This window comes from Amphibalanus amphitrite, unplaced genomic scaffold (genome assembly GCF_019059575.1).
Source record: "Amphibalanus amphitrite isolate SeventyFive unplaced genomic scaffold, NRLGWU_Aamphi_draft 000286F_arrow, whole genome shotgun sequence".
Classification (NCBI taxonomy): Eukaryota; Metazoa; Arthropoda; class Thecostraca; order Balanomorpha; family Balanidae; genus Amphibalanus; species Amphibalanus amphitrite.
The window spans coordinates 1-17,856 of NW_024881781.1; the positions used below are offsets into that span (position 1 = coordinate 1).

The 17,856-nt window shown below is 48.5% G+C and overlaps 3 protein-coding genes across 4 annotated transcripts in view; 1 reads left to right on the plus strand and 2 right to left on the minus strand.

Annotated features, from left to right (window-relative positions):
- Nucleotides 1–5,674: 5,674 nt before the first annotated feature.
- On the minus strand, nt 5,675–7,600 carry LOC122387439 (WAP four-disulfide core domain protein 5-like). The gene is made up of 2 exons (XM_043377631.1): nt 7,378–7,600; nt 5,675–6,225 (listed from the first exon to the last, which is right to left on the minus strand). Exons 1-2 carry the CDS (start codon nt 7,439–7,441, stop codon nt 5,780–5,782), a joined length of 510 nt encoding a protein of 169 aa, XP_043233566.1. The 5' UTR covers nt 7,442–7,600; the 3' UTR covers nt 5,675–5,779.
- A 1,110-nt stretch (nt 7,601–8,710) lies between these two features.
- On the minus strand, nt 8,711–11,287 carry LOC122387423 (E3 ubiquitin-protein ligase PPP1R11-like). The gene is made up of 4 exons (XM_043377606.1): nt 11,119–11,287; nt 10,468–10,588; nt 9,844–10,116; nt 8,711–9,390 (listed from the first exon to the last, which is right to left on the minus strand). The coding sequence occupies exons 3-4, from the start codon at nt 9,973–9,975 to the stop codon at nt 9,175–9,177; spliced, it is 348 nt and encodes a 115-aa protein (XP_043233541.1). The 5' UTR covers nt 9,976–10,116; nt 10,468–10,588; nt 11,119–11,287; the 3' UTR covers nt 8,711–9,174.
- Nucleotides 11,288–11,524: 237 nt separating this feature from the next.
- Nucleotides 11,525–17,856, plus strand: part of LOC122387424 (coiled-coil and C2 domain-containing protein 1-like) — a 41,940-nt gene continuing 35,608 nt past the window's right edge. Inside the window, exons 1-9 of one of the 2 annotated variants that reach the window (XM_043377608.1) lie at nt 11,525–11,625; nt 12,232–12,326; nt 12,561–12,705; nt 13,839–13,939; nt 14,408–14,676; nt 15,436–15,632; nt 16,378–16,547; nt 16,941–17,225; nt 17,680–17,821. In XM_043377608.1, the coding sequence (XP_043233543.1) occupies nt 12,273–12,326; nt 12,561–12,705; nt 13,839–13,939; nt 14,408–14,676; nt 15,436–15,632; nt 16,378–16,547; nt 16,941–17,225; nt 17,680–17,821 (1,363 nt within the window). In that variant the 5' untranslated portion in view covers nt 11,525–11,625; nt 12,232–12,272. The remainder of the gene's footprint in view (nt 11,626–12,231; nt 12,327–12,560; nt 12,706–13,838; nt 13,940–14,407; nt 14,677–15,435; nt 15,633–16,377; nt 16,548–16,940; nt 17,226–17,679; nt 17,822–17,856) is intronic. The other variant, XM_043377607.1, reaches the window with a different exon arrangement.

Here is a 17,856-nt window from a genome sequence, read left to right on the forward strand (position 1 = left end):
GTTGAAGTCTCGCCGTAGCCCGCCGGTTTACTGTCTAGTGCTCTATATGGGGCGAGTCGTCGACTGGGGACCATTCTGTAATTCCGGCTCATTACCTGGCATCAAATAAATACAACATGACGGCGAAACATGAAACAGGACGTTAAGTGTTTCCATGGGTAGTGAATTTCATTTAATCACACTCACTTTATATCACCACTCTATCAATTAATCTCATGGTTTGTTTATTGGTAGCGTGATACCTATCACACAAACGGCACAAAATAGCGACAGCCGACAAACCAAACACGCTTAGAAACTAGTAGATGGTCGACTGGTCGGGTTACTTATAAGGGCACCGTTGTGTCGGCCCGTGATATTCCATCACCACTGCCAGCGGCACGGGCTGAGGACGCTTCATCACGCGGACGTGAGGTTTCAGTGAAGCTGACTAGTGATTATCCCCTGCGCAGTCTGAACGATCGGAAATCCTCTCGTTGTATATGTATACCCCTTCCTCCATGTCGTCACGGCCTGCACGGCGCATGGCGGCCAGAATGGCTGTTTGTTTTCGCTCCGACTGTAAACCGTCAGCGCGACCTGCAGCCATAAGGTAGATCCAGGAGCGCAGTTACTCTGATGAAGGTAAACGGATGAGCCTTGGAATTGTAATTAACAGCTGTTCCATTCCAGTTCACCAGTCGCGGCGCTGACGAAATTCGATGCGCAGCACTTTTCGGAAAGACCTTCAATTCGTTAACAATTTTTTATATCAACCGGAGCCAGCCGCGAGCGTCCCGAGCGAGCGTCAACGTCAGAAAATACCCCAATAGGCAATAGGCATGAATATTAACCCTCGCCCGCACATGCCATTTTCCCATCCTAGAACGCACATGGGGGGGGTTGCCGCCCCCCCCCGCGCCATTTCGTTCCTGTTGGAGATAGAGCTTAGCGGTAAAGACCAAAAAGATTCTTTGGGAAGAGACGAATCCAATGATACCCAGTTTTACCTTCTCAGGTCAGTCATTGACCGGTCAGGTCAAACTAAAAAATGTTGCTGTTTTTGGTCACCGTTGGATATCAAGTGCGCTGCTTATCATACACCGATGACGATGCCGTTTTCTGGTGTCAAGCCAGCTAGAACCTCTTTGTCACACTACCCGACCAGGTTTTTGCTGCTGAGGTCATTTCAGGTCAAGTTAGGTCAAGGTCAATTATATGTGTTTGTATGTCTGTGTGTGTCTGTGTGTATACTGATGTGTGCACCGATTGTTTATGTGTCCATATTACATGAAATCATGATCTGAGAAGCTTTTACCAAAAATAGTCAAAAAAAAATTCACAAAAAGTAAATTCCGCTTGCCTAAAACGCAATTATCTTAGATGACCTAGGTTGACCTTGACCTTGACCTTGACATCTGTACATCGTCGAACAACATGTTCCATGATAGGTGGGAGGTAAGACTGGCAAAAAAGGCCGAAATCAAGGTGTCAAAAGCTCACAAGGCCCATAGCCAACACTAGATGTTGAGAATTGGCCATTTGGGTCATGACATGACCTGAAAAACAAGGTCATATCTCTGAAACCAAAAACCACAGAAACTTGAAATTTTCAGTGGACATCAAGAAAGGATAGAGGAGCAGCTATACGAAAAATCAGCCTTCTAGCTTGAAAAATGTTGAGTGCAGGGCAGAAAGACTACCTGGGGGGTGGCAACCACCCCCCCCCCACCCCATGTGCGGGCGAGGGTTAAATGTATGAAGGTACAGTTGCCTTATTGAATGTGTCACATGCAAATAATGGGTGATTATCTTTTTTGCACCATATGGTCTCATTGACATAACTGGCTGGTTGTTTGGTTTGCACCAACAATCGACAATCACGGTGAGGTGTCATCGACTGAGACTAAAGGCGAAAATGTGTCTTAAGTGTGCAGTCACAAGCTGCGCAGCTTGCCTCTGAACACGTCATCGGGCGTTGACACAACGACGTGGCAGCTGTGTGACAGTGACATGACAGTTTACATAATGTCGGCGCTGTCAGGCCTTCGTCCGTGCTGTCCGCCCCAGCTTAGTCAGACAACTCCGTCCCGGCTATTAGCCGTTTTCAGGACGGCCATCTGGTACACATTTGGTGCACATCTGGTACAGATTAGGTGCAGATTTTCATAAAATGAACATATTTGCTGTAAAAGAAATTAGGTGCAGATTTGGTCAAATCAGGTGCATTCGCCCAATATAGCCCGTCGTGAAAACGGCTATTATATCATATACTGCCCCAGCCTAACGTCTGTGCTGCCAGCCCTATACCGTCACACGCGCGCTGACACGGCGCGCTGACCCGCTGACCCGCTGTGCTGACCCGCCCCGCTGACCGCCCGGCATGCCGACACGAGTTAGCACTGAGCGTGTCGCAGCTCCGGGCCCACGGCCAACCGGATACGACTGACGAGATCGCAACACATCACTGCACCGCCGACCGAAAATATTGATTGGGAAGGTGGTATGCGTAAATATGTACCTAAATTGTACCCGTAGGTAAATCCGAAATCGGGATATATTATTGTTTATGTGAGTGGAGTGTGACCAGTACAGATCAACCATCAGTGATGTCGGTAAACTTATTTATAGCTCAACTTTTAATTGAATGCGAATCGCAATATAGCTCATGCATAGAAAACTTGTTCGTTGAAAGAAGAAAATGACAGCTAAAATCAAATGTATCGACTGCTTTACACCTATAACCTGTTTCTGACAAGAATAGCTGGATGGGCAGACAATATCGCACAGATGTTATATAAGTGGAAAGTTTTAATTCACCAGATAGAGAACTGTAATTGCTCAGGGCTTATGAAGAAGGACGAGGATCATCTATTGCAAATGGTCGACAGCTCGACAACGACTAAACTCAAATAATAATGCTGTACTTAGTTGACAACGGACTAGTGCACCGTGACCACTGTCCACCAAGAACGTTCAATTACCGGCGAGAAACGGTCACAGGTGGCGGAAAGGGGGGGGACACCGGGGCACCGTGCCCCCCTTTGATTTTGGCATTTTAACATTAGCCTTATGGGCGTTGCATGGAAAGAATGGGACCAAAGAGCAGTCGTGCAATTATGGTTGATCGTTTAAGTTAGCCTACTCGCTATTCCATTATCGTAAACTACTTTAAAGGATAGCAAACTCCAGTTTGACCCTTGATTTTAATTTGGATTGGCCAGAAAATGCGTCGGATGGTCGGATCCTCCCAACACTTAACTGCCTTCTCGGTGTCATATTGCACTTTGTTCCATGATTTACAAGTACAGACACTTGAATCTGCGGCACAGCGGATGTTGAAATGCCCAAAGCTTAATTTCCGTTCCCCGTAGGGAGCCAGCGAGCCTGTTTTCTACATGAGCATACATTAACGCCATTGAATGGAAGCAGGTTTCCACTTTGTTGCACGAGGTCGGCTGATCTGGTCAGTGGCCATGGCGCTCTCCGGTTTCGGCCCTGTTTCCGTCTGTTTCCTTCTGGCTGTGTGTGTCGCCGGGACAGTGGACGTTACTGTGTATGTGACCCGCTCAGTGGTGCACGCCGAGAGGCCTCTGGTCGCTCCAGTGGCCACCCCCTCGGCGCTCACCTGCGCGATGCTCTGCCGCCGCTCGGAGGGCTGTCTGAAGTGGAGTCGCCGCGCGGAGGGGCCCGCGGCGGCGCTGTGTTACCTGTGGCCGATCCACTCTGCCGACAACCCGCTGACCGCTGCTGCCGAGACGGTGCACCAGTTTATTGTTCCTCCCGGGTACGTGCTGTCTCCGTCTAATCGTCGAGTTGCCTACAGAGGCCACACAGCAGACACGCCGGGTGGGTATGGCCTGATCGACATGTGTCGCAAAGATGACCCCGAGTCCGTGCCGGCTTTTCCAACAAACGACGAAGAAATCCGTGGTCTCGTCAGTCTACCGTTCGACAACTACTGGACCAGCATCAATGACATACAGGAGGAAGGCGTGTTCAAGGACCTGTTCCACCAGAGGAAGACTAATATCGACCCGAAGTGGTACCAAAGCATCTACAACAACAGGTTCACGGAGCATGAGAGCGACTGCGTGTTGATGTTGACTGGTCATGGCTTCATCGCTCGTGAATGTACTAAGATCCTGAAGGGGTACGTTTGTGAGTATCGTCTGTAGAGGCAATGCCGCCAGGCGCCAGTGACTGGGAGCTCTGACATCTCGTCCCTGATGTGATATAGGCAGTATAGGCACATAGACACCAGGGCATATTTTAACAAATTTTTACTGCGTCCCAAAGTTGAGCAGAGGGCACGTGCTACGACTAAGGGCACAGGGCAAGGAACAGAGTAGGGTACTGAGGAGGGCAGAAAGTAGAGCATGGCAGGTTACAGGGCATGGCACAGGACATTTTAGAGGGAAGGGTGCAGGTCAGGGCACACAGCAGGGCACAGGTAAGGGAACCGGATAGGGCATAGGGCAGGGACGCAGAGGGTCAAATCAGCAGGGGCTACGTCCCAAGGCGAGGGGGCTGCGTCCCAGAATGGGACGCAGTAAGTACCTTAAAATATGCCCTGATAGACACTGAGGAGTGAGGAGGCGTGAATTCGTTCTACATGCAGCCTAACGCTTCGATAAATAACTAGTTTCGTCCGATTTAAATCGCTTCTGCTTTGCTCGGTCGATGTTTTGAGCATCAGAACTTAGCTTAGAGCTTGCTTGGCCTCGTTTTCGTAAAAAGCTTTCGCAGAATGCATACTCGTATAGTTTTCACGGTATGATAGAAAGACGAAGATCTCGTATCAGCTGAGATTTCGGTCTCGCGTGATGAGCTTTGTTCTTTGTGAAACGGGGTACATATGACGGAATGCTGATTGCTGAGCATGTGATATCGTTTCTGATGTCTTACATACTAAAGCTTTGACCTGCCTCCATGATTGAAGTGAGTCTCGCAGGGATTTCTTTTCACCAGACACCAGCTATTTCTTTTCCTACTCGTATGATGAAAAAAGATCCTGATCCTATTCATTGAAACGGCCTACGATTGGTGACTGGTAAACCGTCGCGACGCCGTCCTCGGCGGCCCCAGGAATCCAAAGGACTGGATCTCAAAGCCTCGCAGGTGTTTAAACTTAAAACGGTATAGGTACGCGATAACTCAGAGACGGATAATCCTTACACGAATAATGCAAATTTGCTAATAATCTCTGTTGCGCGTCGGCGTGTCGTTTCATACGCAGAGTTAGCGATTGCCGATTATGTCCAGGTGGGTATATGAACTCCATCGTTCTTACTCATTTTGAAAATAAATTGATTGACGCTCATATTTGCCAAACACCAATTCTTTGTCATGGTCGGCGACGATTGACAGGGATGGGTTAATTTAGATGCCTATAAATTGCCGTTCTTTTCGTTCGTACCGCACCTTTGGTAGAAGTACAGCACCAAAAGCGCCAAAAGGTGGACAAAATAGCAAATTCAAATAGTGCTATTGATTCAAATTTATTGACTGCGGAGGAGAACCTGCCCCAGTCTTCCATGGGACAAAGACACACGCTATTAAAATTGCAGTTTCCCGCATGAGCCGAATATGAAGGCATAAATAAAATGCAATTATTCATTTGGTAGATAGGTAGGTACCTATAACACAGATGGTGTAACAGAAAGAACTGCCACGGACCAGACATCACAACCGGTTTCTTATTCACCCAGATCCAGTCATCATAACACGAACTGATCAATTGGGAGCGAAAAACGGCGATCTTCTCGCCCGCCTTCTCTTCTTGTTTTCAACAAGCGGTTCAGAAGGGTTGGCATGAGGACACCTGTTGATCACGGTTATAGGTGCACCTCTGTCCGGCGGGACAGGGCGTCTTACAGGCCGGCAGGCAGCTCTTGTTGCAGCCGTAGAAGCAGCACGCCCGGCCCTCCGAGCACACGGAGTTGCCGGAGCAGGAGTCCACCCGGGGTCCGCGGCAGCGCACGATCGGCCCCAGGTCATCAAACGGACACTGCAGCGTGGTGCAGACGGAGCTGAGCCCGTCCTTCTGCAGTTCACACTCCTCGCCATCGGCACAGGCCGGCTGGCACACGGGGAAACAGGCGCGCGCGCACACCCGACGGCAGCAGCCCTGGCCGGCCGGACAGTCGGCGTTCGACGAGCACTTCTCGTCGATACCGGCACAGCGGACCCGCGGACCGAGACGATCTATGGGACACTGGCCGCCGCCCGCCGAGGAGCAGTACCCTACCAATACACAGGAGGAGACGTCAGAGAGCTGAGCGGAGCCTACAGGACTCGCTTAGATAGAAACATCTTAACCCGGCAGTTGCTGGGGTATTTCGCCACCCACCGTTTGCTGGGGGGGGGGGGCGTTAAACGCCCCCAGCCGATAACTCGAGAACCAATAGGCGCAGCGAAACGCACGAGGCGGCAAACGAAAGAACGCGACGAGACGCTTCAGATGAGTACTTCAAAGTTGAATTTTGAGGTCACAGGTCAGGTCAAGGTCAGGTCAAACACCTGAAATCGGGCTTTCAGTAGCATGGACCTCAGGACTTCGCAATGGGCGCCTCTCGTCATAAACTCTGTCAAAACGGTGCACAATCCATCATATAAGGCCTACAAGAGTGTCAGCTCCATGCAGGGGTCAGTCAAGCATAGGTCAGGGTCAAGGTCAGGTCAACCGGGCAGGCACATATCCCCGAAAATAAAAACTGATATTCGCAGCCTGTGACACATGTTTTATGGGTAATTTGGGGCGTAGAACACGATGGTGGCATTCATTTTATCATATGTGTACGTGTTTGGCTAAAGAAGTTCAATTTAAGAAATTCATGTATCATGGTCGTGAAGTAGTCACGAGAAATTGCCAAGATTCAGTTCAAGATTTTGGAAAATGCGGAACGATAATCAATAATCGAAGATAGCCATTTGATTTTCCATGGTATTGGCAGTCTAATGGCGTTTACGGCATGTCTATATGTCTATTCTGTGATTTTATATGATTTTTTGAACATATGCCGTTTTTGGTCGAAAACTCAGAAATCATGACGTCACTAAAACCTCGATATCTCAAAAATTTTCCGACCGATTTTTTTGACACTTTGTCACATTAAACTTCAATCAATTCCTTACAGGTACCCAAAATTTGGCGCGCCTGCGGCGCGCCGTTTTTATGCTATGGCCCGGCGAAAAAAGTGGGGGCGTTTAACGCCCCCCCCCAGCAACTCGCGGGTTAACTCGTCGCGGGAACCTCTCCCCCGGTTGCGGGATACATACCTACAATAAAGCTTAGCGACCCGACTAAATTACTACGGAACAAATAGGACACAAACAAATAGGACCTACTGACGCTCATTATTGAAAACCGTCTTGCCGTCCCTTTTCATATCTCACCTAGAGCGGGCTCGGCCAGCAGCGTGGCGAGCGCCAGCAGCGCGATGACCGAACGTCCTTCCATCTCGACTCGAGCTGTCAGAATGCTGCGGCGGCGCGGACAGCCCGCGATCGGGGCCGACCCCGCGAGGGGAGGCACGTCACGCTACGTCCGGCCCGCGGCGCAGGGTTTTCTGCTGCCCGCAGACTGCGCGACTGTTCTACACGAGCGCTACGGCGCAGTGGTGATTCAGGGTTCTGCGCAAGACAGAATTTCTTTACGAATAGTTCAAGGTGACTGCGTTGATAGCTATAGCAGAGCGTTACGTGTATTGACTATTGGCATCGCCTCGTTTTTAAAGTTTTTTTCTTATCAGCTGCAAAGCTCGCGAACTAAAGAGAGCTAGAAGAACGATCCATAGCTCATTGAAAAGCAATTAGGCATGTACATTGTACAGGATATTTGAACAGATTTGAAGTCGGATAATCTTCTCGCTTCCGGCCTGCTGAGATAGACATGTAAAAATGAACGATTTGTCGAGCATGAGACCTGTAAAAGTAACATATCTCTGGTCAAGGTCATAACCAGAACCATGAGACCAGCTCGGAGGATGTCACACCATCACAATCCCCACGTTCCTTCGGCCTACATTACCATCATCCATGTCGTCAATGTCACAAATTAGCGTCTCATTATTATTCATATCCGTCCCCGCACACAGAGCATCCTCCCAGGCAATAATTGAATTTGGCTGGCCTATTATGCATGTGGATTAGCATTATAAATGCGGAACATCGGCATGACTTGCCCGTTTGGTTGAGCTGTCAGCTCTGCTGTTCCCATTTAGGGAGTTACGTAAGCTAAATAATGTTGCATTTGTTCAACGAAGGGAGGCATTTGAACAACGGGCTGATGGGGATCTAATTATTGATATTTGACTTTTTTGCCAAACATCACGCAAAAGACATGCAGATTGAACAAGAACACACTTTGGGGTTCAGCGGGTTACCCCAACCCACGCAAGTTGATCAATGATTCATGGTACAATTGCCAACGTAAATCCATTCCTTGAAATTCGTCGGTGTAGGGTACCTACCTACTTCTGATGCCTAGGCCCGAAGTACCTACGAAAGTTCAACAGATACCTACATATGTCACCGATACAGCTATATAGTTTCTTAATAAAAAAACTGTAGTTTTAAATCAGCCAACAATCACATTTTTAAGATGCATTAAAATCGACAATTTTCACGTTCAAGTCATTCGTCATGACATCCGCCGATACAAGAGTGAGAAACGTTGTACCTAGCAACAGACTGTGCCCACTGCCCATTACAAATGAGGAAAAAATGGTTCCTGTCATGATTAATCTCTGTATTACATTTTATCGTCGTTCATTTCATATAGGTGGTTTCCAAAACAAAATTTTTACACCAAGCGGATACATCGTTAGCTAAAACACGCGTGGGCCATCTAGCCACATATCCTTCATGGAAGAAACTTGTTCAGCGGACAGCGAACCCACCAAGCCACCGCTGAATGACCCGGGCATTGAGGCGACGCTTTACATCGGCGCATGCACTCGCAACAAATGCGGCAGATTCAAGGCTAACTGAGAGTGCGCGTTAGTACACATCAACACGGGTGCCCAACTTGTTCACCTACATGGCGTCGGCATCTCGGAACTATGCATCAGTATCCAAAAAAGGATTAGCGGCGGGCGGCATTGTAAGTAGAGGGACCTCCTCCGGCCGATCTCAGCAGACATTATGTGTCCATCACACTATTCAACCGTCCTACAGCGGAGTAAGGAGCCCTCAACCCGAGCCCTGAGCCTGTGGCGTGCCTGACGACTGTCCAGCGTCGCTGCTGGCGGGCTGCTTGTGCTGCCGGTGGCCGATACAGGCCTTACACTCGTCCTCCTCATCCGAGCTGCTCTCCCCGAACGGCTTCGGCTTCCGGTACACGCAGCAGCACTTGGACTTTTTCTTGTTCATGTGTTCGTTGTCGACTGTGCCAGATTGCCAGCCCACCTGCGGAACGCAGCACCGCGTGACTTAGGAGCGGGTCGTAGCCAAGACTACTTTACTACTCAGTCGTAGCTTCACATTTGCAAAAGAAAGGATTAAGATAAAAATACATAATCAACAAAGATTATCAGCAATCGATTTATTAATTAAGCAAATTAATCAGCAAACGATTACTGGAAACATGAAATGGGTTATGCTTAAGGTTTTACACCGTAACAAGCTAAAGTAATACTGTTATAAAGGTAGGGTCGTAGGGTCGACTATTTTTTATTCACTGGGGCTAAGGTCAGGATCTAGCGCGTTCCTGGTTTATAACGCATGCTGAAAGATACAGTAAACCTGGCAAATCATTCTCGGTAATGCAACAAGCGACAACTACTACTAGATGCTTCACCCACAGCGGAACCACCGCATGCGACAATGGGCACCGTTCCCCGCCCCGGTGGGGCCACTGACCCTGCGGGGGTTGTTGGGCCGGACCAGGCGCAGGTGGAGGGTCGGCTGGCCCGTCTCGGCGGGCTCGGCCGGCACCGTCACAGTCTCCGTGGCCACCACAGTCTCCCCCTCGGCCGGCGCCGGCTGAGACATGGCTCACACACGAGGCTACGGTCACCGCTACGGAGTCACCTCAACTACCCGCCTCCTGAGACTGATGGCCGCGCAAGGGTGAGGTGATCACTTCCTTTCAATCACCAGAGGGCCAGGCTCGAACATGTTCTGAATCACCACCTGCGAAAACAGTGCATCGAGTCAAACACAACACAAGGTGAAAGAAAGTATCCACTCACCCCTGCTTTGCTTGGAAGACATTAACATGTTGATCAGGTAATCATTCAAGGGCCCTTAGGTCAAATAATGATCTCAACTCATACAAATTACAATTTAGGTAAAAATACAATTTTGGGACATTGATGCAAGGCATAAGTCAGGCATGAGGTAAGGTATTGCAGGCACATAGTTGCATCTGATCATTCATGAACTGCAGAAAAATCTTTGCCACATCTCACCTGATTTGAACTTTATAAAACTAGATTAACCTACAATGCTAGTTTCCATCAAAAATGATGCATAAGCAATTACCTGTCTCTTCAAGACTTCCAGGAGATTCGTTGCCCTGTCCTGCTCTGCTTTGACCTTAGCTGGATCCTGTAGTGCCCTGCCTTCGCGGAATCCGTCTTTGATGCGACGTAGAAAATATGACCTGTGTGTGTGTGACAATAATCCAGTGTAACTACACACATAAAAAATCACAGTAACTATTTGATTCTAGAAAACACACAAAAATCATGTTAACACTCTGATAGAATATAAAATTGAGGAAACTGCTAAAAGTAAGCTAGTTTGAGTCCTGGTGAGCGGCGATCATGTTGCCCAACAAGACGTCATCCCCAGCTGTACTTAAAGGATGGGGTGGTTTCTCAATACTACTGTGACTTAGGGGAATTGGAATGGGAAAGAGAAAGAGGAGGAATAGAGACCCTCCAGAAATTGGGCGAAATTGGGTGTCTGTTGGGCGGAAGACGAATAAACACATTCCAAATCACCAATATACATGTCTAACTAGTGTCATGGTCATCATATACAACATATATTTCCCAACCTGCTCTCCTAGGCATAAAACCTCAACCTAATCCCTATTTTCCATGAAGCACATTAACATCGACCAACATAAATTGGATAAAAGCGATCGCTCATTTCAGAAGCTTAAGCAAGGAGATTTTATGACAATACCTGAAATTGTAAGAAGAAAACTTGGCACTTTCTCTCAGCAAGCTTCGATAAAGCGAAAGAATTTGCAACTTCGACATCGAAAACGCCATTTCAACATTGATATCACAATGATCACAATTGCATACTCATGGTGAAGAAATTGCGTAATGCCTCTAGAATCTCATGGTCGGTCAGATCACATGATGTCGGCATAAATGAATACTTACAAGCATAAATTTTTGTTGCATTTATCAAATACCGTCATTGATACTTAAATAAAAAGATTTTAAATAAACCAAAATATTTGATTTAATTAAAATGCCTTAAAAGCTGTTAGAAATTTTCTCAAATTCCCAAAGTCACGTGGTTTTAACACACTAACCTAACCTATCTACTGAACTGCGCCACAATATGAACAATGCATGTATTGTTTTTATTTTGAGAAAAGTACCGCGCGGTGAGTGTCAGTGTGCGCTGTTCGTGGGTGTGTTTGGCGAGCAAGTGCAAGTTACAGCGGCAAGGTGGCAGGTGTGTTGTTGGCGTTCTCGCGATTTTTGTGATTAATAATAAACATTGTTTTCTATTCCATTGTATTTATTGTTTATGAATTGTTCCCACTTCCCATTCAATTTGTTACATTTGTTGTTGTACTTGTCACTTGTCAGTCCAGTTTAGTTAGGTGGGGTCCGGCCAGTCCAGATTATTAAATTAATTTCTTACATCCTCATTTATCATCATTTAATTACATCATCATCCAACCTGTTATGGATACTCAACATTAATTAATTTATTTATTTTTTGTTTCACCCGACTGCCAAAAGCCACAAAAAGCGAGTATTATGACGGAAACTGGCAGACAGAGACACACCTGCACCCCATTCGCACATTTCATACAATATTGATAATATGTTCAATTTTTATACTCTTATTATTCTCACCAAAAATCAAAATAAATGCTCAAAGAAGACACTTGATAGTGTTACATAGGTTCCTAATCACACAATTTGCCAGCATTTGCTGTATTTTTAAGGTACTTATTTGCTAAACTTGGCAGTAGGTACTTGTTAATTTACCAAAATATTGTGAACTATAATGAATTTGCTGTGCTGTAATAAATTGCTGAATTATTTTCAGATAAATTAGAAGTACGCTGAGCAGCAACAAATCAACAGAAGATGGCTGCAAGGAGAAAACCAAAAGCGGGAAGAGGAGGACGTGACCTGTCTCAGGTACCTATGTGCTTGGCTGCAGGCTGGGAATCAGTTGAACTTGAAGGAAAGTCTCCCAATGATCTTAGTAGTACTGTTGCTCTATCTACCTCTCCCAGTAGCCCTCTATGATCCCATGTCAATGTGAACCCTGCATACCTCGTGTGCATCCTTAGTCTGACCCCCCTTTGGTCTCTATTTGATGGCTATCCCCTGTCTGTGTGACCCCATATGACCTTTGCATGCTCCCCACAGTACGGTCTGATGTCGGTGGGTGGCGCCGACATGGCCGGCCTGGCTGACGACGGGGAGCTGGACGTTTCTGACGCCGCGCTGGAAGACGAGCTGGCTCAGCTGCTGTCTGGAGCTGAGATACAGGCACCACGACGACCGAAACCCAGTGAGTTTGGCGAGGGAACCAATATAAAGACGTCTCGCCGACCGAAACCCAGTGAGTGACTGGGGTAGCTACGCACAGGATTGTCCGGAGGATTGTCCGGGGCGGATATATCCGCATCGCGCCGAACAAAACCCAGTGATGAGAAAGGGGCGACGTGCTGGTGCAGCGCCGACCAAATCCCAGTGAGCGAGGCAGTGCGGGGGGGGGGGAGGGCGACATACTGGCACTTCCCAAATACTGTGGGCCGACATACAGACGCCTCGTCGAACGAAAGCCAGGTGAGTGTGGGAGCGGGGAGGAGGCAGATACTAGCATACTTCGTTTCTTAGATCGCAAAGCCGCTCTGTCCCAACTACCAATAGTATTGGCATGTTCTGATAGACCCGAGTCGTCCCTATGCACCTATTCGGGCCATCCACCTATTTTAATCGTGTTCAACCTCTAACTTCTCGATTGTCACCCTCCCAGATAGACAATTGGGGCTTTAGGGCATAGTTGGCACGCCCTAATGCCCCGATAAACAACAACGTAAGACTAAACAAAGCCGGCGATACGGTGGGCGCTGTCGTTATTCTCCATTCTAGTCGCATTCAGCGGTACTCAGAGCGATCAACCGTCAATTGAGGGCAGCATGCACGCATTGGACCAGCTCCTACCCAGCTGGTCGCTTTATGCACTTTTCTCCCGCCAGAGTCCTTGTTTATTGTTGTGTGAGGCTCATGTGCAGTGTAAGAACATGCATTTGCAAGGCGGGGAGACTGGCTGCGACGGAAGAACAATGCAGCTTTTGTATTGGTTTGACCTGTCTCTGCTCTTCCTACTAAGTGCATATTTCTTATCGGTGTTTCTCAGAATGCGTATTGCGTATAACTGGTAGTTTAATTTTCTTGATAGGTAATTAATGTTATCGATGGTACGGGCGTTAGTTATTACATAGTCTTGTTGCGTCATGTTACCGGCCTACTCTCTCATCAAATCTCTCCTTTTTCTCTTTTATTTCACCCCTGCCTTATTCGCCCTTTAGCTCTCTCCACCGTTTACCGTCGTTTACCGCCGTTTGCCGTCATTTACCGTCGTTACTTACAGTAATTCAGGATGCAGCTGTCCTTCACCCCGATATTTCCCCTCCGCAGAGACTGCTGTGCCGGCGGACCAGCTGGCCGCAATGACGGCAGCCTGTATGAAGGACGACGACGAGATCTCGGACGTGGACGAAAACGACCCTGATCTGCTGGTGAGGGCCGGGACGGGATAGAGGGCGAGAGGGAGCGAGAGCATGGGACGGGATAGGTAGATTACAGAGTTTGCTGATGGATGTGATAAGAGGTTTGAATGACCCTTATCTTGGGCTAATAAAGATATGAAGGGGAGGAAGGAGTGAAAAACTGTTGACATCAGTGATAAGAGGCGTCAGTCTGAAGGGGACTAGTTATCAATATTTTAACATGGTCTCTGTCCGTCAGTGCTGCTCGAAGATTTAAGTAATTAGTTGCAGTGTACTGGTGGAGCGTTTTATCAATGATGTTCGATTATGTGTGGTAATGAGTTTATAACTCAAAGTAGGGTAGAGAAAAGTCTTCTCCATTTAGCCGGGAAACAGGACTAATCAACATTCCGTATTCTGTCCCAATCACCTTGGTCTCTGTATTAGCTCTTCTTGACACTCGACACTGACCGCCACGACTGTCCTGTTTCACCTCAGGCGGAGCTGATGGCCGTGTCCGGTGACGACGCTGCCCCGGCGCCCTCTCCCGTCACCTCCCCGGCCAGGGCGGCCCCGCCTCCGCCGGTACCGAAACGCGCCGCACCGCCCGCTCCGGGCCCCGCCCCAGCCGCCGCCCCGGCTCCGGCTCCGGCCGCCGCTCCGGCTCCGGCGAGCGACATGGCCACTCTGCTGCTGGAGCGGCTGGAGATGTACCGAGTGGCAGAGGCAAATGCCAAGGAGGCCGGGCAGACCAGTCGCGCTCGACGGTGGGTCAGGGTTAAAGGAACTGTAGTGGGCGGGAGTGTGGGGGCTGTAAAATCGAGCAGACCAGTTGGACGGGGCGCTGGGCTGAAGAAAAGGGAGATCAATAGACACTGCTAGGGATGCCTTATGAATCGTGAAGATGGTCTTTTTTGTGCTTAAGCAACAGTAGATCATTCTGCTGATACCATTTTGCAGTAAACGCTTACTCAAGTATCAAGCGTTTGCCCAGCACGGGGATTAGAGACCGAGGGCGTGCGTAACACCCCGTCCTCCCAGCAAGTCGATTTGGCGTAAAGCCACGGAAGCGCCCATTTTCAACGTTGTAGGTGACCAGACGGTTGGCTACTGTTAGTCCCGGAACAAATGACGTCCCCGCAATATCAACAACGTCTAATGGCGAGACCCGCAATCCAAACAATCGTAATCCGCCGACGCGTGAAAGTATCATATATTGTGTACCAGCCTATCATTTATGATTGGTGTATTCTGTCAGAAAACGACACTGCATTATTTTCTTTTATTGCCGGCATATCGTAACCAAAAATATATCATCTAATACTGTACAATTCTACCTATCCCCATGCAACACATTGAGCCTCGCCAAAGAATACACCGGATGGATTTCCATCTGGATGACGACTGGTGATTAAATATGTGATTGTGTAGGCAGACGAGGCGTGATGTGTCGTCGTTTTGCTCTTATATGACGTGATAAGCAGTATGTAGGACTTTAGAGTAACCGATCTCTGTGAACGTCTCAGGTTCGGGCGCGGTCTGAAGACCCTGGAGGACCTGCTGAAGAGGGCCCGGGCCGGTCGGGCTATCGATGAGGAGGACATTCCGCCGCCGGTGTACACGGCCGCCGCCCACAGCACTCCCGCCGCAACCGCCCCCGCCCAAAGCCCGCCGGCCGCCCCCGCTGGGGAGCAGGCCGACGCGCCGCCGCCCGCCGAAAACGGTAAGTGTGTGTGTGATGGAACGCGATTGTACGTAATGTGCGATGGTAGGCAATGCGAGGTTGCGCAATTTGAGATATTAAGTGCAGTTGGATGTCTACACGTTGGTAAGCTTGTAGTGATAGCGATAGCTGATCCCGTGGAACCGTGTCTTTTTTTTGCATGTAACATGCTATTGTTAAGTTGTCAAGCACATACGAGAAATTCTCGGTGTTTGTGATAAGAATAAGATGACAGACTTCCGTTTCAACTATGATTTTCATCCAGGATCTCTTTAATCCGTTAGGCATCAGTATTTGATGAAGTTTTTAAAAAGTTGGTGCTGTTTGAAGTTCACTTTGATAGATTTAATTAGAATTCACTTCTTTGAAGCTATTCTTTTGACTCTGCAGCTGCTGTTGTTTCTGTGCTAAAGCTCCTGGCGACAGGATATTTGCTTGTTGAAGTTTGTTTTTGCAATCCTTTTTTCTCAAATTTATGCATTTTTTAAATAGCTGGAGCGCTCGAATGCATGCATTTAACAATATAAAAACTAGGAACTAAGTAGTGCTTTCACATATTCTTTTACTTAGAGCAGTATTTTTTATGGATAAGTTATTAGTGATATTTTTCATTAGCACTACTACTAACCTTCGATCAGCACTTAAGATCACTTCATTTTTATTCTCTCCCCACTCGATCCCCTACCTTTGGCCTCATCGGACTAAGTCACATCTCCAACCACACCTGACTTTTCCCTCCCGGCAGCTCCATCGCCGTCCAAGGCGCCGCGGCCGGACGAACCGGCGCCGTCGCCCTCCGTCCACCCCCGTCTGGGAGAGGTGCAGGACAGGATGGGTCAGTACAAGCACGCCGCCGTGCTGGCCAAAAAGGCAGGGGACAAGGAGACAGCCCTGCAGTACGTCCGGGTAGTCAAGGTACGTCAGTAGCTTCTGTTGTTGTGTCAGTGCGCAGTTGGGCGTCGCCAGCTTAGTGCGAATGTTATCGCGAAAATTCTTTAAAAGTTACTTTATATGCGACCAAAAATATTTGATTTTATTGGCGGCTCTTGACACTTTGTTTTGTAGACATTAGCATGTTAACGGTTGTTTAAGTACCCTTAAAGTTGAGATATGTGTTTCATATCATTTTCGCCGCTTTTTTCGTGAAATAACATATTTCACCGCATTTTATAAAATCGAAGCCATCAATTGTGATTGCCGCTCACTTGCAACAACGATCCCGACAATCCAGTGAGGTACGAACTTACTTTCAAGCAGTCTATCGGGCTGTCTGTCTCAGTTTCATAACCCTTCTCCCTGTTCTTGCAGGCATTTGAGCAGGTGATAGCAGCCATGGAGGCGGGCGAAACTGTCGACCTGAGCGACATGCCCCCTCCGCCACCGTCCGCCGCCCCCGCTGCTGCTGAAGGCTCGTCTTCGTCCGGAGGGCGCCCGCCGCTGCGGCGACGCTCCACCCGCGGCGGAATTCCGCTGGACGAGCCGTTGGTGGTGCCTGAGGGTGGTCCTCCGCCGGCCGACCCGTCGCTCTATAATGCACCGCCGCCACCGGCTACAGTGCTGGATGCACTGCAGCAGAGATTGGAGAGGTACAAGGTAGGTACGGAATACGAATACGGTGAGGGAGTGGAACAGAGATATTGGCATGAAGGTGATATCCGAATCGTTTGTAGATGTATGAGTCGGTTGACGGCTGCTGCTTATTTGCACTGGAATATTGACGGCTGTTGCTTATTTGTTCTGAAATTTTGGCGTCGTTGGCTATTTTCACGACTTTGCTGATAAAATCGTGGTCTGTTCGTCACCAAAGCTGTATAACTCGTTCAGGTTCCACTGTTTCCCTAGACTGATGTACGTCTGCTTTGTGGAGCATTTGAGACACGTTACATTGCACGTAGCGCCCTAGCTGTTAACAGTTTGGTTTTCGCTACGGTCTGTTCTTTGACCTCGACCTGCTGAACTAAGCTAGACTAATGACACGATTCTAGACTGTGTCCCTCCCTCCCTCGCGTCAAATAGGACTGACCCTTCAGTTTCCCTCGCTCCGCAGCAAGAGGAGACTGAGGCGAAGGAGTCGGGCAGTGGCAGTAAGGCGCGTCGTTACGGCCGCATCTGCAAACAATATACGGACGCCATCCGACGGCACCAGGCTGGCAAACCAGTGGCCTTCGACGAGCTACCCACCCCTCCCGGTGAGCGCACGAGCGACCCAGTCAGAGCCACGTGT

Excerpts from the sequence above, each read along its gene's own strand:
- LOC122387439 (XM_043377631.1), bottom strand. The coding sequence starts at position 7,441 with ATGGAAGGACGTTCGGTCATCGCGCTGCTGGCGCTCGCCACGCTGCTG. Across the intron at positions 6,226-7,377 it reads GCTGGCCGAGCCCGCTCTAG|GGTACTGCTCCTCGGCGGGC; the intron begins GTGAGATATGAA and ends GTGTATTGGTAG.
- LOC122387423 (XM_043377606.1), bottom strand. The coding sequence starts at position 9,975 with ATGTCTCAGCCGGCGCCGGCCGAGGGGGAGACTGTGGTGGCCACGGAG. Across the intron at positions 9,391-9,843 it reads GGCCCAACAACCCCCGCAGG|GTGGGCTGGCAATCTGGCAC; the intron begins GTCAGTGGCCCC and ends TGCGTTCCGCAG.